The 18707-nt window shown below is 49.1% G+C and overlaps 7 protein-coding genes across 9 annotated transcripts; 5 read left to right on the forward strand and 2 right to left on the reverse strand.

Moving 5' to 3' along the window:
• Positions 1 to 2674: 2674 nt before the first annotated feature.
• On the reverse strand, positions 2675 to 4658 carry LOC9648332 (high-affinity nitrate transporter 2.1). The gene is made up of 2 exons (XM_002994180.2): positions 3803 to 4658; positions 2675 to 3536 (listed from the first exon to the last, which is right to left on the reverse strand). Exons 1-2 carry the CDS (start codon positions 4616 to 4618, stop codon positions 2748 to 2750), a joined length of 1605 nt encoding a protein of 534 aa, XP_002994226.2. The 5' UTR covers positions 4619 to 4658; the 3' UTR covers positions 2675 to 2747.
• Positions 4659 to 5848: 1190 nt separating this feature from the next.
• Positions 5849 to 6805, forward strand: LOC9648343. Its single transcript, XM_002994170.2, has 2 exons — positions 5849 to 6143; positions 6313 to 6805. The coding sequence occupies exons 1-2, from the start codon at positions 5923 to 5925 to the stop codon at positions 6803 to 6805; spliced, it is 714 nt and encodes a 237-aa protein (XP_002994216.1). The 5' UTR covers positions 5849 to 5922.
• A 296-nt stretch (positions 6806 to 7101) lies between these two features.
• LOC9648333 (probable serine/threonine-protein kinase PBL28) lies at positions 7102 to 9025 on the forward strand. Its single transcript, XM_002994171.2, has 7 exons — positions 7102 to 7583; positions 7646 to 7878; positions 7933 to 8131; positions 8197 to 8360; positions 8425 to 8529; positions 8592 to 8714; positions 8771 to 9025. The coding sequence occupies exons 1-7, from the start codon at positions 7496 to 7498 to the stop codon at positions 8993 to 8995; spliced, it is 1137 nt and encodes a 378-aa protein (XP_002994217.2). The 5' UTR covers positions 7102 to 7495; the 3' UTR covers positions 8996 to 9025.
• LOC9648334 lies at positions 9016 to 11196 on the reverse strand. The gene is made up of 3 exons (XM_024667782.1): positions 10543 to 11196; positions 10361 to 10477; positions 9016 to 10304 (listed from the first exon to the last, which is right to left on the reverse strand). The coding sequence occupies exons 1-3, from the start codon at positions 10858 to 10860 to the stop codon at positions 9057 to 9059; spliced, it is 1683 nt and encodes a 560-aa protein (XP_024523550.1). The 5' UTR covers positions 10861 to 11196; the 3' UTR covers positions 9016 to 9056.
• A 97-nt stretch (positions 11197 to 11293) lies between these two features.
• Positions 11294 to 18584, forward strand: LOC9648336. The gene is made up of 9 exons (XM_024667783.1): positions 11294 to 11854; positions 11920 to 12036; positions 12113 to 13487; positions 13783 to 14492; positions 14550 to 14739; positions 14886 to 14954; positions 15102 to 15682; positions 16112 to 16320; positions 17695 to 18584. The coding sequence occupies exons 1-9, from the start codon at positions 11351 to 11353 to the stop codon at positions 18482 to 18484; spliced, it is 4545 nt and encodes a 1514-aa protein (XP_024523551.1). The 5' UTR covers positions 11294 to 11350; the 3' UTR covers positions 18485 to 18584.
• On the forward strand, positions 13488 to 14942 carry LOC9648344 (glucan endo-1,3-beta-glucosidase 12). Of its 3 annotated transcripts, XM_024667764.1 has the most exons (4): positions 13488 to 13730; positions 13783 to 14492; positions 14550 to 14812; positions 14886 to 14942. In XM_024667764.1, exons 1-4 carry the CDS (start codon positions 13670 to 13672, stop codon positions 14887 to 14889), a joined length of 1038 nt encoding a protein of 345 aa, XP_024523532.1. In that variant the 5' UTR covers positions 13488 to 13669; the 3' UTR covers positions 14890 to 14942. The 3 variants fall into 3 exon arrangements, with proteins under 3 accessions (XP_024523532.1, XP_024523533.1, XP_024523534.1); XM_024667765.1 differs by having other exon boundaries at positions 13488 to 13724; positions 14550 to 14942; XM_024667766.1 differs by lacking the exon at positions 14886 to 14942 and having other exon boundaries at positions 13783 to 14466; positions 14550 to 14785.
• On the forward strand, positions 15082 to 15811 carry LOC9648335 (auxin-binding protein ABP20). The gene has a single exon (XM_002994173.2). The coding sequence runs from the start codon at positions 15113 to 15115 to the stop codon at positions 15755 to 15757; it is 645 nt and encodes a 214-aa protein (XP_002994219.1). The 5' UTR covers positions 15082 to 15112; the 3' UTR covers positions 15758 to 15811.
• Positions 18585 to 18707: the final 123 nt, after the last annotated feature.

Consider the following 18707-nt stretch of genomic DNA (forward strand, 5'->3'; position numbering starts at 1 on the left):
ATGCAAATTCTCGGGGAGCAATAGATAGAATGGATCTCCTCCACAACCGCAATGAAAATTCGCTCTCCACCGACGCTGATTCCGCCGGCAGCAGCAACGGCGGCGGCGGCCCGAAGATCGCCAAGAAGATCGATCGTTTCTTGGACAGAAGCAAGAAATCTTTGGTGAGTTCCTTCAAGGATCTGGGCTACCTCCACCAAATCGACGAAGAAGAGGGCGATCGTCACCACGTCCCCTTTCAATCGATCACCAGAGGCAAAACCGGGGGCATGAAAGAATGCCTTGCGTGCCTGGGAATGGCCGCGGCCCTCACGGTCGTCATGGCTGGGATGTTTGGGATCATCCTGCTGCTCGCATTCCACCCAAAATCGCCCACCGTCTCGATCGATCGCGTCTCTAACGGCACACTCTTCCTCTTCGCCGAGTCCACCACCATCCTCGTCGCGCGACTCAACCTCACGCTCCTCGCCAGGAACCCAAACGCCAACGCAGAGATGAGATTCGAACCCTCGTCGCTTGGGCTTTGGTTTGGGGATCGAAACCTGGGCCGGGTCCAGGTGCGAGCGTTCACACAGCCGGCAAGGATGGGAAGTACGCCCTTTCTTGCGGTCATAGATTCTACCACCAATCTCACCGGGAGTGGAGTGGAGCAAAAGATAAGGGCGGAGTTTCGGCAACAAAATGCCACGTTTGGGCTCTTGGGGTCTCTGCGCGTCCAGAGAAGGGTGGCAAGTGTGGTGCCGTCCAATGCAGTTGTAAATGTCAACTGTAGCATGAGTTTTAGTCCCAGTTTTCCACCAGTAATCCTTGCAAAAAATTGCTTGGGCGGAGCAGCTGAGTGGTAAAAGTGAAATTCCAATTCTTATACAGTCAAAGGTTATGGAAACATTTGGACTATTAAGGAAAAAAATGTAAAAATAAAAAAGGAGTCAAAAAGGAAAGTATTAAAACTTCGTCAAAATTGGGTGATTGTTCATACTTTGGTCTCACTAAAAACTTCAGGAACCAAGGCTTGTGATCAGGTTGGATGGATTACACAAATTCTTGGCAGGAGCTCACACACCTCAGCAAGCCAGATGGAATTGTGAATCCCGAGTTCTTGGAGGAGATTTCACCAAGAACACAGTCAAGTTTGACAGGGGTTCCCAGTTCAATTTCGATAACTGGTACTTGGAGCAGAGGAACGGTCTTCTCACCTCTGACCAAGACCTCTTTGAGAGTCAACTCAGACTGGTGAATTTTTAGGTGGACAATCCTGGCACCCTGGACTTCGGGCAGTCCAAGATGGGAAACATTGTGGAGGACGAGAGAAAATGGAGAGATCAAGAGGTCTGTAATGTAGCAAACAGCGACTCCTATTCACAGTAAGTTTGATTACTTGAAAACTAAAATTGTATTATGATTTTAAGTTGATTTAGAATCTTCTGGACTATTCTAGAATAGTTTTGAATGTCATGGCTCTGTGAGCGATCTCTTGATCAATAGCAAGTCACAAATTTCTTCTTCGTCTTCCAGGTTCCATACAACAGTGCTGGACGAGCCGTTGCCACCAGCTGAAGATGCTGTTGCCATTGCCACCATAGAAATGCAAAGCCTATCCTCTAGAAGATCTTGTGTTTAAAATCTGTACAGGTGTAGAGCGGTGGCAAAAGACCACAAAACATATTATGAACATAACAATGGAAATGGCAAAATTGGAACTTTTTCAAGCTTACAGTAAGTCATTTCTGGATGTGTCCTCTATACTGTTGCCCCATTTGAGTCGATCCCACTGCACCGGCCTCCCATCTAAAAGATCATATGATCATTCGAGAGGAAAAGTTCACATGTTTTCAAAATTGACACAAAGAGATGCTAACTTTTCTAACCTAGCCCTAAATATTTGAAAGTTTCAAAGTATTGAAAATTTCAAAGTGGCAGCAATGACAATTGTATCGGCACATGACACCACTTCAGGGCAGGCTTTCTCCAATCTTCTCTGTGGAATCCCGAGGTAAATTGTTGTTTGGAAGGGAGAACTTCTCAACGTTGGTACCATCTGTTGGAGTTCATCGAGAAGGCGTTGTGAGTTTATCACAAATCCAAGAACGCTATCTACGATAATCGGAGAGAGACGTTAACGAAGGAGTCGTGAAAGTGCAAGCGTATCAGTCCCGTTGGATCGCGATTGGCATAATCACTGATCATGTCGCGGATGATCCGCTCCGCATTGGGAGAAGTTTGTGCGTAGCTGTGTCCAAATTCAATTGGGTGTGACAAAGCCCCTTGAAGCTGAATGAAAGAAAAATGATCAAGAATCGATTGCTCTAAGGAAGCCATGAAAGTAGCTCTATAGAAAGAATAACTTCACGATCGACAAATCTTTGCTTGTTATGGGCAATATGACCTTTATAATGTCCATACCGCCGTCGTAGCTGCTAGCTGCCCCCAATTGTTTCCAGGAGAGTCTTGCACTCCGACGCTCCAGAAGCTCTTATACGATGAAGACATGCATGATTTCGGGGCAGCTATCAGTTGGTGTGTTTTGGTATTCCCTGCTCTGTATCTTAGTAGTTTGTTGCGCCATGCAATTCGTCTGGATTGATCTCCTCCGTGTCCAAGTGGTACTTGGTGTTGGTTTAAGTAGTCTGCACTGCGTCCAGAATTTTTTAATATGAAGCAGGACTAAGTTTATAGTCTATTGGAGTCATATTCATCATCATCATCATCATCATCATCCCAAGGGAGAGAACAACAGCTAATATATATCATAGAATGGGGTTGACCACCGCGCTGGGCTGAAGTTGTGACGACGCACCTGATCGCATCCGTCCTCTCTCCGAGTGAGAGTTCTCTGCAAACTTGAGTGCTGTGAGGTGCATCCCTTTGGCCTTCTCCTCCTCGCTCCACTCGGCGAGATAGTACGCCTCTTCGGTGGCTCCAGGATCGCTCGACGCCCTGCAAAGCATCCCTCCCCACTGCGGGAAGTAGACGCCCAGCAGCGCTAGCGAGCATCCCACGCTCATGGCGCCCATGAGACTAAACCCGGCCTCGAACGAGAAGGTCTCGTTGGTGAAGAAGATGAGCTGCGTCACCACTCCGCCCAGGTTGCCGCCACCCCCCGTGAGCCCCGCGAGAACTCCCAGCGATCGTCTCGACACGAACGGGACGATCCCAAACGTCGCACCGCACGCCGCCTGGAGGAAGATGGAGAAGAGGATGACGATGCCTATGGCAGTCCCGAGGGTGTTCATGAAGCCCAGCAGCACACACATGAGTCCCCCGACTGTCTGGAAGAGGAAGAGGATCCAGAGGCGGCCGCGCATGCCGTAGGAGCGCGCGATCACGTCCGAGAGGATGCCGCCCATGGGGCGGGAGATGAAGTTGGCGAGGCCAAAGATGGAGGCGACGATGCCGGCGGTGCCGAGGTGGAGGCCGAACTCGTCGTAGAAGTACTCGGCGATGTTGTTAAAGACAGTGAGCTCCACGCCAAAGCTGTAGCCATAGACGAAGGCAAAGAGCCAGGTGCGATAGTTCTTGGCTGCGTTGCGAAGCACCTGTAGAAAAAGTAAAAAAGTTTAGTACAAGGAAGAGCAAAGTCAACATGCCCAAGAGCAAAAGTAAAAAAAACGTGAAAGCATCTCTACATGATCGAATGCATTTTTCTACGCTACAAAACTTATCTAGCAACATTTTTTTGCCTAGATCAGAGCAGAGCAGTGACGCCCATGGACAGAGCTTTTCTCTGCTCTACAAAATCTCAAAGCCAAAACAGCGTTAGCGGCAAGCAAGAGTCGAGATCCAGAGAGACTAGCTTACGTACCTTGCCAAAGCTGTCCTTGGTTTTGTGGCCCTGCTCCTTGAGATCGCGATAGTTCCCATCCGGGAGATCCTGGCCCAGGATCAGCACCGCCAGCCCCATGAACACATGCATCAGCCCCGGCACATAGAAGGCGATCCTCCAGGCCGTGAAATCGTTGGCTCCAAACTTGAGGATGAGCTGGTAGAGCAGCGGCATGAGAAGCTGCGTGACTCCGCCCCCAAAATCCCCCCAGCCTCCGGTGAATCCATTCGCCATGCCCACGATCTTGGTGTTGAACATGGTGCTCATCCAGAACTGGCACGAGACGAAGGTGGCGAGCGAGAATCCGATGCAAAACCTCACGATGATGAATCCGGTGGGATCGGAGACGAGCGGCATGCAGAAGACCGGCGGGGCGGTGATCATGATGAGGATGGCGCAGCCGTAGCGCGGGCCGACGAGATCGCACACCGGGCCCATGAGGAAGCGCGAGAGGATGGAGCCGGAGATGGAGGCGATGGAGGCGCGGCCGACGTCGAGCTTGGTGAGGTCGAGGTTGTCGCGGATCACCGGGATGAGCGGCGGCGCCGCGAAGGTGGAGGTGAAGCAAGTGAAGAAGGCGATCCACGAGAGGTGGAAGCTTCTCATGTGGGGCTGCGCGAAGGAGAAGAGATCGAGCTTCTTGGCCTTGTGCTCGGAATCCACTGGGAGCCGGAACTTGGGAGCCGGATTGCGATGCTGCTGCTGCGATGGAGATGGAGGAGGCGGCGAGAGATCGATGTCGACGAATCGCTGCGGCATTTCGATGGCGCCGGAGGAATTCACTGGGGATGCCATGGACGACGATCTTGGCGACGATCGTGGAGTTCTCGCGATCTTGAGGCGCAACTGCAAGATTTGACAGAGAATTGCGCGGCTTGCCTGTGCGGATGGATCGATCTCTCTACGCCGATTCTCTGGCGGTGGCTCCCGGCATTCGGGGAACTTGGAACCCTCGGAAGAGAGGCAATGCTTCGCTCGCGAGCTCCCGAAAGAGGCGAGCTCTCGTTTCTTCCTTGCCTGTGATTCCTCTTCCCTCTTTAAAGAGCAAAACGAATCGCGCTACGTGGCGGCATCGCTGCCGTCCAGGTGGCAGCCCCTCGCGAGCGTTGACATTGAGTCGGCGAGTGTACGGCCGACCTTGACTCTAACCCTTGTCGTGAGGCGCGATGTACGGGAAGGGTACCCGCAAGTACACCAGCAAAAGAAAATTTCTTCTCCAATGTTGGAGCTTCTTTGTAACTTCCAAGCTTTGGATTCCTTACATGAGGCAATGCCGGGTCCTCTAAATTTTTTTATTCAAGGTGAAAGTGTGATGTTTGAATTTTTCTTGTGCTTGGATGAGAAATTCATCGTTGGGCTAGAATCTTGTCCTAGGCCCTACGGATAGTACAAACCACCAAAATTCCGAGATTTTATTTCCGGGAATCCGGATACTTGAGAGATCTCCAAGAAAAACTTTCATACGCATGCTGTGTGAAGTCAAATGTGCAATCTGGCGAGGTCAAGTAGGTTGTGCGGTGGTTTTGTTTGCGCTTGTGTCCAAGGAATCAAGTTCGCAAGAACTTTAATGGGTTTCTCCATGACCTACACCATATAGACGTTTTTCTGGAATTAAAAATCAAGGCTATGCTGCGAGATCTCACCAGCAAAAGAAAGTTCCTTCCGCGTTCTCCTCCCAAACTATTCGCCTATATGCAAACAAACAGACAAATTGCAAGGTTGACCTTCTGGATTACTCCATGGATATTCTGGATCAAGGATATTCATATAAAGGTACGAAGATGCTTCATTAATAAAGGTTTGTTAGGATGTATTTATCTGATTATTTTTGTCATTTATTTACACCCTTATTAAAAACAATGTTTAATAATAAGAGGGAAATGATCGTGAGGAAGCTTTTGGAAAGAAGAAATCTGTGTTTGGTACTACCTCTTTCTCACCCAAAATGCGGCTCATGCCAAGAGCGTCCACGACAGGATATGAGGAAATCCAGCATTCCCTCATGCATGACTCCGAAAGCCGTGAAGCAAGATTGAGGAAAAACTGGGAGGCTTTTTTTTCCTTCTTTTTTTTTTCCCTCGATCCTTTCCTCTCTTTCGATGGGAGGAGGGATCAAACCACTGCTGCTGCTGCTCCTGCTGCTACTGCTACTGCTGTTGATTTGTTTGATCGCCACCCCAGCAGATGCTACGTGCGCGCAAATGGAGAAGTACTACCTGCTATCTCACGCTTGCGATTTCTACTTTGAGGGCTACTACAACTTTCCTCCCTCGCTGGAGCTGGCCGAGAACACGACATACCCTCTCACGGTGCTGGCCAGGTACGATCGAAGATCTTCGATAGATTCACATAGTTTTAGTTTTTCCCATTATCTTTTGACAATAGAATTCTATGAGATGTTTAAGTTGCGGTTCTTGCGGTTCTTGCCTGTTTTGCCTGAGTTATAAATCCATGCCCATGCCATTCTTGACACAACTTTTCATTCACAGGGATGGCACGCCAATCTCGGGCATAAAAACCATCCACCAGTGCAAGATCTTCACTCCAAACCCGCTCTCCTACACGGGCCAGGAGCACGAATGCCCCGTCAACTTCACCATCGACAGCAAGAATCAGATCCAAACCGACCGCTTCTCGCAACACGGCGCGCTCCTGGGGACGCTCCAGGCCAGCGTGATCATGATCTATCTCAGCAACATCGCCCTGGAGGATGGGACTCTGCTCACGCCCGGTGATGGCAACACCAAGTTCCTCGAGTCGAGGAGGTGCGTGGCGTTCATCCGGCTCCCCGATCTCGACGGAACCATCCGGGCCATGCGAGCGGTGAGCTCCGAGTTTGAGGTCTTCGGCACCAAAGTTGCCGAGGAGTTCCTCAAAACCATGAAAGAGGTGGAGGCCGCGCTGAAGAAAGCTCTCGGCCACGACATGGATCCTCTTGGAGCAGCCGGCAGTGGGATTCCTTTCGGGATGTTCTTCCCATAGATCATCAAATTCCCCGATCGATCGACTGCAACCCAACCAAAGCCAACTTTTGGAGAATTTGGAAAACTTTTCGATCGCATTCGACCCGAAAAAAATATTAATCACGCCCATCCAACTCGTCTTTCGACATCGTGGCGACCTTTCAATGCCAAAGAAATTTCAAATTTTCAAACAATAACAGCATATTCTCTCTAGGACAGAATATCCTCGTGGTCGTTAGATAATTAATGCGGGGAATACTTTAATCGCGCCCTTGGACGACGACAGAATGGATTTTACTGGAAGCTCTTTTTTTCACGCTTTAGCATGGCGTATTTGTTTGTTTGCAGTGTAAATGTAAAAACTTCGTTGTCCTTTCCTTCTCGCCCAACCGCGGTAAAAACCTGTCAGTAAAAAAAAAGAGAGGACCATTTGAAATGCATTGCCGCCTTCCAACCAAGTAGCTATCTCTCAGCTTCCGAGGAGGTGTTCTAAAACCTCTGCTCGATAGAGTAGGGTTCTTCAATCTCGATCTTCCACCGATCTTCCTTCCAGCAGTGGCGGCGCCTCGATCGAAACCACCGGTATGATGATAGAATAGAATCCATTCAGCATTGCCGATAGATAGATCGGGAGTCCTGCCATGGCGAAGCGCATCGATTCTTCGTCCGGCCCCTGTTCTTGGAGGAGCAATAGCTCGAGCTAGATCCAATGCCGGCGGCGGTCTTCACCATTTTCAAGCTATGGCCGAGGAGGAGGAAGAAGAAGGAAACCCCTGTCCCGGATCGAAAGATCTCATGTAAGCAGCTGCCCATCTTTGCTCGCTCGCCCTCGTCTTGATCGAGTTCTTTCCTTCTCCAGGGTCTTCGCACAGGGCGCTCGATTACTGGAGCTCCACTTTCTCCACCTGGGACGACGAGCTCCAATTCCTCCAGCAGCTCCCACCACCACCGATCGTGAGGCTGCCACCAATTGTCGACACCATCTTCACGCTCAAGGAGATGCTGCTCGCCACCGCAAACTTTAGCTCCGACAACCTCCTCGGCGAGGGAGGATTCGGGAGAGTCTATCGAGGAGTCCTCAAAAACGGCCAGGTAGCTTTGCTCGATCCAAAACTCCTTCCAACTTTTTGCTGCTGTTCTTCCTAGATCGTTGCCGTGAAGCAAATGGAGCCATCGCTGAGCAAAGGCGTCCAAGGCGAGAGAGAGTTCCGCGTCGAGGTGGACATCCTGAGCCGCCTCGATCACTCCCATCTTGTCAAGCTCATCGGCTACTGCGCGGACAAAGGCCAGAGAATGCTCGTCTACGAGTTCATGCCCCACGGCAATCTCCAAGAGCATCTCCACGGTATGAGAAACCACTCCACCCGAAAACTTGCCCGGCCAACGTCTTTTCTTCTCTTCTTCCCGTAGGGATCGTCAGAGTGAAGATGGACTGGAGAACTCGCGTCTCCATAGCTCGCGGAGCCGCGACTGCCCTCGAGTACTTGCACAATGGCCCTGCCACCGGAAATCCAGTCATCCACCGGGACTTCAAGTCGAGCAACATCCTCCTGGATGATAAGTTCCAAGCAAAGGTAATCTTCTCGCTGCCCTGCCACCTCTATAAATGCCGTGCCTCCACTTTCTCGGCTGCTCCAGGTGTCGGACTTTGGCCTGGCGAAGCTGGTGCCTTACGGCAACCAAACGTACGTGAGCACCCGAGTCCTCGGAACTTTCGGCTACTTTGATCCCCAGTACACAGCAGTAAGTCGTCCCTGTGCGCCGCTGCTTTGCTCAACCGATCTTCTTTTGCCCTTCCTTCCCAGACCGGAAGACTGACGCTCAAAAGCGACGTCTATGCCTTCGGAGTCGTCATGCTGGAGCTGCTAACCGGGCGCAGACCTGTTAATGCCACCTACACCTTGCGGAAGCAAAACCTTGTCACCCAGGTACAGTCTAATCTCTGCTTCCACAAGCCCGTCTTGATCCACCGTGAAACGGACAGGTCAGGGACTGGCTGCGAGAGAAACGAAAGCTGAAGAAGATCCTGGACCCGGAACTTCGAGCAGAGCTACCGTGGCAATGGGACTCCATCAGAAGGTTTGCCAGCCTCGCCTTTGACTGCATCAGAGACGATGATACCCGTCGTCCAACCATGTCCCAGTGTGCCCGAGAGCTAGAGCTTCTCCACCTGTCGCTAACGCTGTACAGTAGATCCTCCAGAACGTAAAATAAACGAAAAACGTCGATGGTCTCGTCACCACTTGTTGTCCGATGGGAGCCTCTTCGTCCTAGCTGAGAGACATCACCTCTACTGATCCCTGTGCCTCCTGCCCCTTCAAGCTTGCGGTATTCCCTGACGAGCACCCGAGACCCTCTGGACGAACAATCTTCCGCCTCTTCAACTGAGGAGCAGAAGAAACATTGCTGCTCACAACTCTACGCTTGAAGTCCACGGGAAAGGAGCTATCTTCAATCGATCCGCTGTTCCCCGTCACAGAGTCGTCCTCTTGGACAAAAGTAACAGGCACTGGTCTCTCGACATTATCAACTTTCATCCTTGACTGGTTCCTCGGCGGCCGTGGACGGAATTTGTCGGGAACCAAGACGCCCGTTTGGAACACCTTCTCGGTCGCTGGAATTGTGTCGTTGCCTCCTGAAGACGATCCTAATCGCGAGAACACAGTCGCCGGCTTGATCCTGTTGAAGACACTTTTGTTGTCCTTCGTTGGTTTCTGCCTCTTCTGAGGTAACACCTTCGACTGGACAGCCTTGGTCGTTGTTTGAGCCGGTGTTTGATGCCCGTTCGAAGCCAAGTTGACTCTTTGTTGTCGTGGATGCTGGTTAAGGGACTTCGGAAGCTTCGAAACCTGCTTCGGAGCTCTGTTTTGTGTCCCCTCAACCTGATGGAAGACATTGGTGTTCCTACTAGCCTGAGCAGCAGCAGCAGGAGAATCCTCGTATCCTTTGGCACTAGCCTCTGGAATAGCGGGCTGGTAGCTGACCTCCGCAGGATGGTGATGGTGAGCTCTATACGGAGGCGGCTGTCCGTAGCCAGCTTGGCTTACTGCTGTCGTCCCGTCCAAGTTGCCATGGTCCAAGTGTGCTACAGGGCTGAAAAAAGCAGATCCAGAGCTGCGAGCAAGATGCGCTTGCCTCGGGTAGCCAGTGACTTGTACTGGAGTTGAATCAGCCATCCTTCCCTGGTTCTTCATCGGATGGGTGACATACGGCGTTGAATTGATCGGTGAACAATTCCAGCCAGAAGTCATAGAGTGACTGTGAGGCACTGCAGTTGGTGCCATCTGAGCGTAAGGAATTCCGACGTGAGCAGGCTCATCGAGCTCGTGGACGTAACCACCATCACCGCCGTGGTTCTCAACTACGTGCACGTCCTCCGGGTAAGGACAGAAGAAGGCGTAAGGATTCAGTCGCGCGTAAGGATCCTTATACATGTGTTCCGCTACAAAAGCTCCATTACTATAAAGACGTGATTCGGCCTCGGCACGCTTGACAAACATATCTATGAGACGCGAGACCTGGCATGCCAATAGAAACGGCAATAAGCGAACGCTGGTTCACAAAGGGAAGCTACCTGTGACGAAGTTAGGACTTCTGGACCAACATGCGGCTTTATATCATTGTTTAAGAAGAAGTTTTCAAGCTCCACGCCTTCGAGCGGCAAATAGCGCTGTTGAACGTGAAGAGAAATCTATAAGAAAACAAAGATGCAACGATTAGTTTAGCCTAGACAATGTAAATAAAGGAATGAGAGACCTTTTCATCGTATTTGGAAGCTCCCACCTGATAGACACCGTAGAGCCGCCCCAAGGATTGCTCAAAGAGAAAGAGGATCATCCCCGGCCTCACCACACGAGCTATGAGACGATTGGATGGAATGTCCTGGACTGGATGGATCAAATTCTCCTTGCACGGGCAAATGAGACCCTCAAAGATGGCGCTGGCGCTCTCCTGTAAGCAGTGCGCCTTGGGATGGATCTTGTGCGAGGCGGCCTTCATTGTCGCCTCTGCCGCCTTGCGTCTCATCGCCTCGCGCCGCCGAGAGAGGCGGTCACGCGCATCCACGGGGCTCATCACTAGCCTATGATCTAGCCTGAAAATTTCTAGCAATCCAACCAACCTGGAACCGGCGCGCTTCGATCGCTGCTGGAGGATGCCACGTTAAACAGTCGAGCACACAAGCATGCAACAGCGAAATATTGCAGCAAGAACAGGCAAGATCACACCAAAAGCCACGACCTTTCAATCACACAGTCACACAGCAGCCAAGAACAGGCGATGATCCACACAAAGATGAAAGGGATCAAAGGAGAATCGATCCGAGCGGCCGCCTGTCGCTCGTCGCAGCGGAGGAGAGCAATCAAACCCTAGCGCCAAGAGTGCCAAGAGAGGGAAGCCAAGATGGTTAACGTGAAGGGTGCCACTGAGCTGGCACGATCGGCGGCAGAGATCCGTCCACGTCGTAGCTATCTAGCAGGATTCGAGCCGGGCGCCTTAAAGGCGCACTCAAGACCAACGGCTAGGATTTTCCCTGGACGGAATAGGGTTCTAGCAAAAGAGGAAGATGACGCTGGAGAAGGAAATGCATCGGCGGAGGGATGCCTACAAGGATTACGCCGAGCGGAGCGATCGGCAAGACGAGGAGCAGCGTCACAGGCGCTACGAAGATTATCCCCCGAGCTGGCCAGGTAGGTTGGAAATCCACAGGGAGAGGGAGGGTCACGACGGCAGGGATTACAAGGGGAATTGGGACTCGCGAGTCGATCGGAGGGATTCTCCGCGCAGTCCATACAGGGATCCGGGGGGCAGTAGTAGAATCGAGCCGGGAATAGCGGGTTTGATCTTTATGTGCAACAAGAAGACGCAGAGGAGGTGCCTCGCTTACAATGTGCTTGGAATGCCGAGGACCAAGAAGCGTTTCGCGGATCACATCACTCCAGGAATGAAGCTTTTCCTGTTTGAGTTTGAGTCGAGAGAGCTTCACGGGGTTTTTGAGGCCGTGAGCTATGTGGGGGTGGATTTGGAGCCGAAAGCCTTCATAGAAGCGGACATCGATTTTCCACTCCAGGTATGAAGCTTCTTTCTTGTTCTTTAACATTCTTCGGACTTTTTAATTGGTCTTTTCGCTTCTAGGTGCGGTTCCGTGTCGTGGAAAAGTGCCTACCTTTGCGTGAAACCGAATACAAGGATGCGATTCTCGAAAACTACTACGAAAACAATCGCTTCAAGTTTGATCTATCTAAGGAACAGGCAAGCAACGACAACTTTTGGATTTTTTTAGTATTTACTGGTCTCTTAGTCCGCGTCTGACTCGTTTGCTTCTTAGGTGGTGAAGCTCATGAGGCTGTTCATGCCGGCAGACGTGCCCCGCGGCTCAAGAAGTTTTCACTACCCTCCTTCAGCTGGAACCAACTCAGTTGATGACGCTTACTCGGACTTTAGGGGGCCAACCGATAGTCGAACTTACCGCAGCGGTCGCAGTGATCGTCATCAAAGGGATGATCACTGGAAGAATGAGCCTGAGCAGCAGGTTTCCAAGACGTCGTACGTTGAAGGGCCTAGTCGCGTTAACTATCCAACTTACAACGAGTATAAGGAGCCTGCTGGTCGGACTTCGTACGTACCACACGAAAGATACTACGAGAGCGCAAGCGCAGCCAAGTTTGCACCTTCTCAGAGATCTGAGCCGGATACTTGGTGTAGCGCGAGGCCCAACGACTACGACTATGGCGATACTTTGGGACCCGGGCAACAGTGTGCTCCTTCTTCATATGCTGGCGTTTCTTCGAAATGCGACGCTCTTGGCTACGGTATCGGGAGACCAGAGGCCACCACAGCTTTAACCACTGACGCAGATCGATACTGGAAACCGGACAGCAGCGTTTTGCAGATGTCCGCAGACTTTAGATCGAGCTTTTACGGTCGACAGGGGTCGTCTCTATATGATGAGATGGGGAATGGGGACAGGGTCCGGAATATGGATCCGATGGAAGATGGTTCTTACAGGCTAGCTAGCAAGAAGGCTTTAGTTTCGGACATGTTGGATTATCTCCCACCCACAATGACCGCTCTGGCTCCTCCTGCAATGTCACAGGTAATGGCAACGGGAAAGCCAGCAACGGAATACCGAGAGTTCGCGCCAACTTATAGTTCTGACGTGAGAAAGGCCTCATATGGATACCCAGAGGATGTTACTAGACAGCCAAGCAGGTATTCGTCGGTTGGCAATGGTTTGGCTCTGGATAACGGGCATGCACTCAATGGAGTAAGCATTCCAGAGACGATACCAAAGGAGAGGTATAAGAGGGAGCACTCTCCAGTGTTTTCGGATGCGAAGTACTCGAGGCATCCGTCCGAAAGGGAAAGGAGTTTTGAAGGACGTCGGCACTTCGAATACCAGCAGCCTGCCGCCAGCTCGTACTGTAGAAACTCTTCGGAGACTTACGGACGCCAACAGAAGCCTAGCGTATGGGACAGGATAGCAGCTCCTACGAAAAGACCGAAAATGCAAAACTACGACAAAAAGAGGAGAGAGTTCTCCCCAGAATCGCCTCAAGAAGAGGACTATACTACTCTGGAAACCGAGCGGGACGACGGCACTTACGTGATAGACTTTAAGAGACGAAACAAGGGCGATGGGCTTGCAGGTACTAGCCACAATGGGCACAGAAAAAAGAAGATCGTGAGGCCGGATTCGCATTAGAATTTAGCGGTTTAGGAGGTTAGGGGGTGGGGCAGCTCGTCCGACAGGATGCCACTCCGAGTATCTGCATATTTCTGTTAACGTAGCAAGCATGAAGTTCCTAACTCGCTGGTAAGTTTCTTTTCTATTGGAGATCACGAGGATATATTACGGGGTGGAACGGAGCGCTCTAGTTGGTGCATGGATCTCTGGTTTTGGCTGGTGTTCATTATGATCGTGGCGCCGACCGTTCCAGGTTCCGGTACAGTCTTATCGCAAGTTTCCATGGCTGATGTCGTAACGCTTTGCTCCAGCTGCAGGGACTGTGGGTGTTAACTATGGCCGCTTAGCCTCAAAGCTTCCTTCGCCTGGGGAGGTTGTCGAGCTTGTTCGATCTCTCGGGGTGACAAAAGTTAGGATCTACGACACTGATGCGACCGTTTTGCAGGCCTTCGCCAACACAAGCATCGAACTGACAGTCTCGGTTCCTAACAACGATATACCGGCTCTTGCTACAAACATCAGCACGGCCCAGAACTGGGTGAATAGCTCCATATTATTGTTTTATCCGCAGACGAAGATCACAACTATCTTGGTTGGCTACGAGGTGTTAACGGCTGGACAGCATATTACGCCATATCTCCTTACTGCTATGGAGAACATACATTCGGCTCTTGCTACTCTAAAAATCGACTCACAGGTGAAGGTCTCTACTACTCACTCGCTAAACATTCTCAACATGACTTCTCCGCCGTCGCTATGCTCCTTCGACCATGAAGCAATCGTCAGACCTTTGTTACAGTTTCTATCGAAAACGGGTGCTCCCTTTATGGTTAACATTTACACTTTCTCGACGTTTCAGCAGGACAAGGGTCGGAACTTTCCCGAGTCATTTGCGTTGCTGAAACCCACTGGCTTCGTGGTCGTCGATCCCATTTCCAGGCTACGGTACGAGAATTTGTTCTTGGCTCAGCTGGACGCGGTTTACTCGGCAATTGGTAATTTCGGTTTCAGTGACATACAGGTGACTGACTCCTTACGGTTTGCAAATCGTCTAAACTTGTGAAAGTCCTTGTTCCAGGTGGCTGTCTCCGAGACTGGGTGGCCGTTCACTGGAAAAAGTGGAGCAAGCGTTCGCAAGTCAAGGTCTTACAATCAAAACGTTGCAAGGCTTTGTCTCTCGGGTGCGGGGACCCCTCTGGTCCGTGACAGACCGATCGAAGTGTTTATCTACTCGCTGTTCAACGAGGATTTGCAGCCGTCATCACTGGGTACTTTCGGGCTTTTCTTCACCAACAAGTCGAGGGTGTTTGACTTCGATACTCGCACCTTGCAGCCCTCGAAGTAAGTTCTATGATCAAATTTCTTTTTTAGGCGTCTTCTCTGTTGAATGAAGACTCGAGGCTTTTATTGTCAGCTGAAAAACGTCATAGTGACTTCGAGAATGCTAAATTGTCTCGGTTGGTTTGCTTCACGCCATCGATCTGTCAGTGACTTCGTCAAACTATCATACGCGGAATGCCTGCGTGTTTCCTTGACAAGGATCATCATCCAAATGCGACTTAAACTCCGGCATAGGCGGTTCGAGGCACATATATCTGCCAGTCCTGATAAGCTCTGGCATATCTTTCAGTCGAACAAGCAATGGCCTCCGGATCAGCCATCATCAGCTTTTTCCTGCTATCACTGGCTCTCGTGGCAAACGCAGCTGATCCAGATCCAGTTCTCGACTTCTGCGTCGCCAACAACAGCAGCAGCGGCTCCTCGGGATCATGCAGAAATCCTTCGGCAGTCACCGGCCAGGACTTCGTGTCCGAGATCCTCAGGAACATCAACAACACGCAGGCTCCAAACACCTTCAACGCAATTCTGGCGTCAGTTTCAACGTTTCCGGGCCTCAACACGATGGGTCTCTCGATCGCGAGGGCCGACTTTGGCGTCGGGGGTGTGGTTCCGACTCACGTCCATCCCAGAGCATCGGAGCTCATCTACGTCGCGGAGGGGACAATCTCGGCCGGATTCGTGGACACCAACAACGTTTTGTTTGCTCGGACGCTCCAGAGAGGTGACATGATCATCATTCCCAGGGGTCTGCTCCACTACCAGTACAACGTTGGCAGCGAGCCTGCTACTACGTTTGCGGTGTTTAACAGCCAGGAGCCTGGACTCCAGCTGCTGGGGCCGAGCTTGTTTGGATCAGAGATCCCCACTCCAGTTCTTGCGTCGTCGCTGTCTCTCAATGAGAGCACCATCGCTGCCTTGCGAGGAATCTATGCTCCTTCCTCTTGAATTTGTTCGTAAACATGCGTTGAGTAAAGATTCGCTGCTGCATTTGTGCTTTAAGTTTCTTTGTTTAAACTCTTAAATTGCGCTAGATTTTCATTGATCCGTTTTATCTATAAGTAACACGGCACAAACCTTGAAAAAGCATATGGTACATTGCCTACGTATGGTCCATATGATCGTTTGTTTTCAATGGGTACTATTGCACAATCTATGTTTCTTCCGTTTGAACGAAAGCGGAGATTGCAGAAAACATCGGCTAGTTCTTGTGAGACCTATGAATTATAAAGTCCACCAAAATGGTTAGACTTCCAGGAAATCCCTCTAGGGGGGTTCCAACGTTCATATGTTGTGCTCCAGATCCAAGGCGCACCAACAAAGCCACCCGAAACTACTGCTATTCAAACTTTAAGGCATCTCAAGCGATGCCGTCTGGCTGTGCAAATGGATATCCTAGATCGGGTTATCAGCAGTGGTGACAAGGCCCTTGCTTGGCAAGCTTCAGTCAGTGCTCCAGCACCTCGCGATTCTAGCAGCGCTAGGCCAAAATTTATCCAATCCGTGGCCTGGTACAAGCATGCATTTGTCACCAATCCAGTGGATGATTATGACAATGCAGAGAATACTCTTTGACTACTGGTGCTATGAAATGAATACTTTTTGTTGGCTAATGATTAATTTTAAGTACTATTTGTATTCCTAACCTTAACCATTTAAGAATCCAATCGTATTATTTACCTTTCTATTATCTATTGCATTCTGTTTATTTATCACTCCACATACTACTTTTTCTCTTTGATGGATTTATATTCTTTTCTTGATTTTTAGGTTTACAAAGTTACTTTATAAGCTTTAAATATTGTTGTCTTTAATTGAACTATGATTTCTCTTCCAATGTGTAATTATGGTGAGTTAATTAATGTTTTAGGGTAGCTTGATTTATAAATCTTTCTAACTTTCTAATATATAAACATAGGATAAATTATATTATCGATATCATTTAATAATTAGTATATTATATAACAATAGTCTTTCATAGAGAAAACACCAAATGACAAAATGTTTTAGCACATTACACTATTATAAATTTATTATATTTTTAAAAAATGATTTTACTATTTATGCAAGAAAACCATTATTAAAATATCTATAAATAAACTTTTAAAACTTTATATTAGCACACAGTTGCATTAAAATATTATTTGTTTATATATCAAGATAGAAAAATAAGTTTCAACTTTCTCATTTATTTCTTCATTGTTTCAGGTGGATTTTATTGTTTCATTCACCTAAAGTCTATGCTTGATTTGATGGCCTAGGTCTTTGCCTTGAAAAAGGAAATAAAAGATTTTTTCATAATACAATAAGTAAATTAATTTTAAATAAAATAAATAATTTATTAAAATTTTAATTCATAGTTGAATAATTTAATAGTATTATATTTTATATGCTCAAAGAAACCTTCAAATGACCAACTATTCCATCTATAATCACTTTTTGTTATATATTTTGCTAGACCTTGAAAACTAAAAATTTGATATGCCTCATCATTTATATAAAATGTTATATTTTCTATAATGCTGTTATCTCTTTAAATAATAAATATATTTTTTAATATACAACCCTAAAACCTAAACCCTAAACCTTTCTATATTTACTAACATTCATTAAGATCTTAACTTAAACAAATATCAAAGAAAAACCATTAAAAAAAATTCTAAATATATACACCATACTATTAACTAGTTTTCTATAAAAAAAATACAAATTTAAGAAATAAACTGCTTACACAAAATGAAACTACAGATAGATTAGAAATCAAAAATGTTATCGTGAGCTATTGTTGCTAGCTCAAAGGCTATTAGCAACTTAGGAGAATATTTTAAAGATGTTCTTTTTGTCTGAAAACTTATCACATGAGACATTGGTCTGATATGACCGAGGCTCGAACCTTTGAGGACCGGGGCTGTGGTGCCTCTCGTCTCAGCGGCTACGAAATGGAGCCTGGTGGATTTTCTGCGCTGGGGGATCGATATGCCCGTCTCGGCTCTCTCGTGGAGCCCCTGTGGAAGGCTCTTGGCGTGTGGATCGAGCGAGACGCCGACTTTCGCAGTGTGGGACGTCTCTCTCGGGGAGAGCACACCGCTGCGACGGGGAATGGCCGGCGTCCAGTTCATGAAGTGGTCGCCGCTCGGGGACTACTTGCTCACGGCCAAAGTTGACGCGTCGTTTCATCTCTGGGAGACCATGACTTGGACGTCCGAGCCGTGGGCCTCGGCTGGTGGAGCTCTCGTGGGCGCGGCGTGGAGTCCCGATGGCCGGATGATCATGGGTGCTTTTGATCAGAGCAGCACGCTCGGGACTTTACACTTTGCTGGGAAGCCTCCGTCGCTGGAGGTGCATTTGCTGCCTTTGGGACTCTCGGAGATAGAAGCGATTTGTGGACCCGGAGGAAGCATTGAGAGGATGGCTTGGGATGGAACAGGGGAAAGGTTGGCGGTGTCGTATACAGGTGGTGATGCTGTATACTCTGGTTTGATCGCCATCTACGACACGAGGAGAACACCGATCATATCAGCCTCGTTGCTGGGATTTGTGAGAGGTCCAGGTGCTGGTGCGAAGCCTCTGGCTTTCGCGTTTCATGATAAGCTCCGGCAGGGAGCTTTACTGGGCGTTTGCTGGAGCACGGGCTTCATCTGCGTCTATCCTATGCTCTTCAGGACGGGCATGTAGAGTCGTATATCATCGAGCGAAGATATGAAGGGAGGTGAGCATTCGTTTTTACTGTTTGCATCGAAACATTTTTGAAATGAGCATTTTTCAGTCCTCGTCATTCTCGTCTCCGGTTTGCCGTGCCTGGTGCTTGTCCAACTGTTCCTGCAGATTAGCAATCGTGTCTACCAGCTTTGCATACTCCTCATGAGTATGTTTTCTGGCCGTTTCTTTTTGTCCGATA

Source organism: Selaginella moellendorffii, unplaced genomic scaffold, assembly GCF_000143415.4.
Source record: "Selaginella moellendorffii unplaced genomic scaffold, v1.0 SELMOscaffold_195, whole genome shotgun sequence".
Classification (NCBI taxonomy): Eukaryota; Viridiplantae; Streptophyta; class Lycopodiopsida; order Selaginellales; family Selaginellaceae; genus Selaginella; species Selaginella moellendorffii.